Consider the following 6,000-nt stretch of genomic DNA (forward strand, 5'->3'; position numbering starts at 1 on the left):
AGAGGGGCACTATTTTCTACAATTATTCCAATAGCACACGCTGGTAGTGAAACAAAGGAATGATCTCCAATGTCTGTCGTAAAAAAACACCCGTTGATTGCTGCTGGTTTGGTGTTCCTACATCAACACAACACGCGCTTCCATTTGAAGGAAGAAGCTTTGAATTGATTCACGAGAGCCTTATTATATTTGTCACCGGTGATAGAATATCTCGCGTACAGCTAATATTGCACATTTTCAAACAAAAAAAAACCCGCAACAACTTAAATTAACTTATCACGATCCTACTATGGAACGATCGAATGTTCGAATACGAATGGATCGTCTGTCTACACAACGGCGATTCCAACCACTAGCATAAAAGTGACCCACGAAATGCTAAATCGAACGCACCAAACCTCTTGCGAGTATGGCTAGTCTGTGTTTCAACCGATCTGCATACAGTGCATAAATTACAGAATTGGTTGGTCTCACATTTTCCAACACACTGTGTGCTGTGGTACCATTGGAATAGCAATAGGTACAAACAAATACATACAGTGTACGGATTGCCCGGCACACCAAGCCCTTGCCCGTACTGTTAACAATCACTCAGGAACGCAAATCACCTTATTGGGTTAAATAAATACGCAAATTTAGAGAACAACGAGCGAACTTACCTAATACCAAACTGTTTTTCAATTGCGGGGATTGGGAGGCTTTTTGTTTGAAATGAGATTAAGTGAACTTTAAACTTTCCATTACATTCGTTGGATTGGGAGCAGTCGTTAAGTTCATCGGACTTGGTTGGCATAGTTGGTTGATTGGTGCCGCAACAGTAAATTTGTCACATAGTGTTCAATATTTGGGTTATTAATAGCACTCTAGTACTCTGGTAACGCATTGCTACTAAGAGAATGGATCTGATTTCTCTCGCGAAATAACGCAGCAATGTCAGCGAACATTTAAAGTAGGGAAAAACCAATTGAAAAAAGGGATATTATTCAACATTTTTCATACCATCTAGAAGTTTAGAAATTGAGGAAGAGTTCTTGTAAACTACTTTCAATACTACTGCATATTAGTTAGAATAAGTTAGAATCAGAAAAATTGAAAACAACATGGTAACATAAATTTAAAGTTCCGCACATGGCATTGCAAATTTTCCGCATTAATTGGAATTCTTCGAAGCTGAAGATCTCTGGAAAATTCTTCAACCTGAACAACCACAGAGGAATTATGCACAAATAGACCAGCTTCTTATTGTTGGAAAGCATTTCTCTCCTGGTGAGTGATATCATGACTAAGAACCAATGAGATGAGTCTGCTTACTTCAGGCGCTGACCCATATAGCAGGATGGGATGTAGAGTACCAATCTACAGCAATGATCAAAAGGAAATAGAGGATTTTTTTTGGCCGTTGCACGATTACAACCTAGGATCCTCAGTAATCTTGAGAGTTTGTATTGGAAAATGCAATGAAACACATAAGATAGTAACACAATTTGTGTCTTTATTCCCAAATCTAATTCGCACACGTGTTAGCTGCTTCTGGTGTATTACAGTATATATTGTTTGCGTTGGTTTTCAATAACTTCTCTCATTGATCTGCCTTTTACCACACGTATATACATTCAGTTTTTTAATGCTTTTTAACCACAAATTCAGCGTACCGGTCGGATCTTGGATTTGACGCTATCGTCCACTTTTGGTATTACCTTTTTGGGGGTTTTAAAACTGTGTGACACTGTCGCTCTTGGCCGTCGTGGATATCGTGGTAATAGTAATGCTTAACAAAAAACTTTTTTACTGCACAATATTAACATACACGTCACGGCTAGCAATTATTTTAAAACTAATTTAGCTATTTTATTTTTGGTTACGTTTATTTTCCATCCTTTTGTTTGTTTGTTTTCTTAAGCGCCTGATGTCTCGGCTCACATATGGGTGGTCCATTTGCGTATAAAACTTTGACATCCAGTAAAGAATTCGCAATTATCATATCGGTTTAACTGTATGAGCCTATAACAGTGTCTACGTTTCGTTATCATATTCAGTTATTTGGTTTGTCAGAGTTTGTCCGAGGATCATTTCAGACGATCTACACTTTTTATTTCAATTCTAACAGGCGGGATCTTGATTCGTTTTTTTTTTGGTTGTTTTGCAATATCATTACATTTTGCAAGTTTTGCCTCTTTTTCCCCGGGGTTGAAACTAATGCTGCAAGAGCCGATCGCTACACTATGCATTCTTGACTCATTTCTTGTGGTGACACAAAAGCTTTCAATTATTACATCAGTGTTTTTTTGTTTATGTTCTTCCGGCTATGTTTATCAATTTGCTTGATATTGTTCGCATACTCCTTGTTAACTTTGCTCACTACAACTTGATTGTTTCAATTGGCAGTTAATATTTTGATAAATCTTCGTACATTTGAAATCGTGTTCCACATGATATCAACATATAATATCCTTGTGCCATACACTGCACTTCGAAATATTGCCTAATGAGTGCTTTTAAACCGTTCTTTTCACTACAACAAACAATTATGATGAATGATGGAAATCATAAAAATATCTAGAAGTGTATATCAAAACGTATGAAGCAATAAATGATATCATAAGAACTCGAACGCCTCATATTTTGGGCATATTTTTATATAACCCAACTACAACAAAAGCTCGGGAAATTCTCCTAACACATAAAATATATGATAGTGTTGCTAAAATTCATGTTAATATTCCACGACGTATTTGAACAATTCTATCGCACTAGGACGATCTAAATTAAGGAAAAACAATCATGAGCTGGTTTGTATTTCCGCTAAAAACTGCATATTTATCACTTATTGCGTATGTAACAGACTTATGAATGGATGATAGCATTGATTACACGGCTCGATTGTTCAAACCAACATGAATCGAACGCCGTGCCCGTCGTTATGAGTATCTGTAAGCTCTTCTACGAGGAAGGTTGTGTTGGTTGTTAATAACGTATTACCTAATCAATGGCTATAGCATCAAGGAATGCACAGGATACAGAAAAAAGCTATGGTTTTGACAACATGTCGTCCCTGTTGATCTACTATAATATATCACTGTCGTACAAATTGGTCATTTTATTCGCATTGTAACTTCAGCTGAATGTCGATTGCACTTTATACTGTCATTCGTAGCACATTAAATCAATACAATATTTAGCTACAAACTAACAAAAGAGATCCAATCCGTTTGCTCCGAGTTTTGTTTTCGTTTTCTTGTTCGCTAAACTACACATTGTTCAGATCTGTAAGACGTTATGTAAAAAATACTATTTACTGTCGGTTTTTTTTCCACTAATCCTAAGGCAGATTGTTTTCTAAATCAAAAACACATAGAGAAACATACAAATCAAGATCAAACTGGGCGGGGAGGAAGGTCGTATTGATTATAGGTTTGTAGGGTTCGGTGGGCTTAACATGCATCCTTTCTGGGGAGCTAGGCTACGTAACTAAGTAAATGATAACCGACAGATGTCGTTGAAATTATTCAACATGTTTAGGCAATTGTGAAAACTCTATTGTGTTTTTTTTCTTTTGCGTATTAACAGTAACATTATCTTACGCGTAACGGCCACGCATTCTTACTTCGTATCATCCTCTCCCTCCGACGAGCTGCGTATCGTGTTGTACGAGGAATTTCGGCTTTTCAGCATTCGCAAAAAGCTTCCTACCGCGAAGATCGTTCGACGATGTCGATGAAAGATTCCTTGGTACAGTGCATCCCTTAGTGCCTTACGGTCGTCGACTACTTCTACTTGGATTGGGTAGTGAAGTATTATGAGCAGTTATTAACGGGTAATGCACGATGCCCTTACCTGTGGGGCATGTAGGAGTATAATAGAAAACAGTAAAGAAAACATTAGATCATTCGATATAAAAACATCTCATATAAGTAAAACAGTTAAAGTTAATGAAATTATAAAGCAAATAATGTGACTAAGAAAGTTATGAGAGTTATGAGCAAGATTTCAAGATATCAAAGGATGACAGGATGAGGATTCTTTTCGTCGCTCAGGAGCGATGCATTTTTTTCCCACACTAAACTACTGATGGGGACGCCTGGTTGTTTAGTGCTAGTGACGTCAATGACGAATAAAAAAACGATGGCTCCTTTCGAAAGTTTCTAACATCTCTAATTGCGTATCGTTTCTACATGTAATACCTGTTGCAGCAGGTGATTTTGGTGAGCCAATTTCATCGCTAAACGTTCGTTCCTTCAGTTTGCGATGTTTCATGATGATGGCGGCGGTAGTGGTAACAACAGTGCCCGCACTAGCAGCACCAGCACCGGTGCTCGATGATGCTGCGTTGATCAACTCCGCTGGTAGCCCAATGTCGCGAGCGTTCCCGATGTTAGCTGTATCTACTAAGTTTAACTTCATGCTTCTCTTCGCCAGATCCGTATCGGTAACATCGTGTTGGTAAGCCGGTAACCCGGCGGACGTGCCGGGTTGCTGCGGTGTTTCCGGCAGGTTGGCGGCCGTACCTGTTACCACGTGTGCCACCAGCTCCAAATTACCCGTATCGCGATCTGCTGTCGATGAGATGATTGGCCTGAGCGAGATATCTAGATCAATCGATTTTTGGCTAACCGCACTTTGCGACACTATTACCCGATTATCACAGACCTGTCTATCCGATTCTACATCCATAATTGAAACCATGCTATACGAACTCCTGAGCGAAATGGTGCACTAAACGCACATGAACTATCACACATTGATACCACTGCAAAACGGCACCATACACGCTGAATAATCCGCCCCAATCCGAAGTAAAGATGCTGTCAGAAAAGTCCGAGTTTACTAAAGCCACGTACAGGAGAGGGCATTTTAAGTTATGTTTTCCCGGGAAAAGCAATCACGGTGGTCGCGCTTCACTCCGATAGCAATCACGAATAGCCGAACTGTACGCACTACTTTCGTTGAACATTAACTCAGGAATTTTAAGAAAATTGTTACTGTCACTGTTATTGTTTCTCACATTTCTTTCGCGCCTATCGTTTCGAGCACTTCTATTAACCGACACGGCACTGGAGCTGTTGGATGCTTTGTTTCCGTGTTCATTATTGTTTGTCTCAGTATGTTCGCCGGATATTCTGTTCGGGGCATACTGTGAGGGCGTTTTCATGCCACCATCCACGGTGTTGCCTGTAAAGTCTGTAAGGATGATTTGTGGGCCAGCTTGCGACGAGTCGGATACATTACTCGGTTCCAGCTTGAATTTATACAACTGTTCAAGCGGGACGTTGTTTTCTTTTCGATCCTCTTCGTGTATTATTCCAATGGAGGATATATTCATACTATACGATCTTTGTGTTGATTGGATTCTACCCTCGGTAGGTAAATACGTTCTCTTGTTATGTTGCAGCTTCAGATCCTTGAAGTTTGTTATACGTCTAGACAAAACGATATTTTTAAAGCACCACTGGGTATTGGTTGACGAACCGAACGGAACTCTTTAGATCAGTATTTTTAATTTGTCTATTATTTTGAAGAAAAACTGTATGTACGGTTTATGGTTTTCAACCTTGTTTGCGATCCACCTTGGCCACACTAAGAATCACTAATGATATTCCAACTCGCGTCGTTCATGAACATACAGGATGGTCTTCACTCATTTGACTCCTACGGTCCACATTCGGTGCACGTTGGCCGCAAATCGCTTGCACCTGCATTAGCGGGCACGTTGCAACGTGCCTATCCAGGATAACCATCGTTTCATCGTAACACTACCTTTACACACGTGGTCGGAAGGCGATCAAGATGCACATTTAAATGTAAATTTGTTGAAGAAAGTTCTTAAACACCTTTCATACATAGTCCATTTTTTTGCTTCTGCTTCTCTACACTACTGTGCAGCTTTGCGTCACATAGTGATTGAAAATAGCGGTTCTGGAATTAGTACAGTTAGAAGGCTTCCACAGAAACGTGTGGTTGTTGTTGTTTAGTTTCGCGGTATCGCTCACATTCCCATTTTGA

The 6,000-nt window shown here is 39.5% G+C and overlaps 1 protein-coding gene across 1 annotated transcript; it reads right to left on the bottom strand.

Moving 5' to 3' along the window:
- Window positions 1-1,462: 1,462 nt before the first annotated feature.
- LOC128297152 (uncharacterized) lies at window positions 1,463-4,683 on the bottom strand. Its single transcript, XM_053032728.1, has 2 exons — window positions 4,182-4,683; window positions 1,463-3,773 (listed from the first exon to the last, which is right to left on the bottom strand). Exons 1-2 carry the CDS (start codon window positions 4,681-4,683, stop codon window positions 3,601-3,603), a joined length of 675 nt encoding a protein of 224 aa, XP_052888688.1. The 3' UTR covers window positions 1,463-3,600.
- Between the last annotated feature and the right edge of the window lie 1,317 nt (window positions 4,684-6,000).

Source organism: Anopheles moucheti, chromosome 2 (assembly GCF_943734755.1).
Source record: "Anopheles moucheti chromosome 2, idAnoMoucSN_F20_07, whole genome shotgun sequence".
NCBI classification, from domain to species: Eukaryota; Metazoa; Arthropoda; class Insecta; order Diptera; family Culicidae; genus Anopheles; species Anopheles moucheti.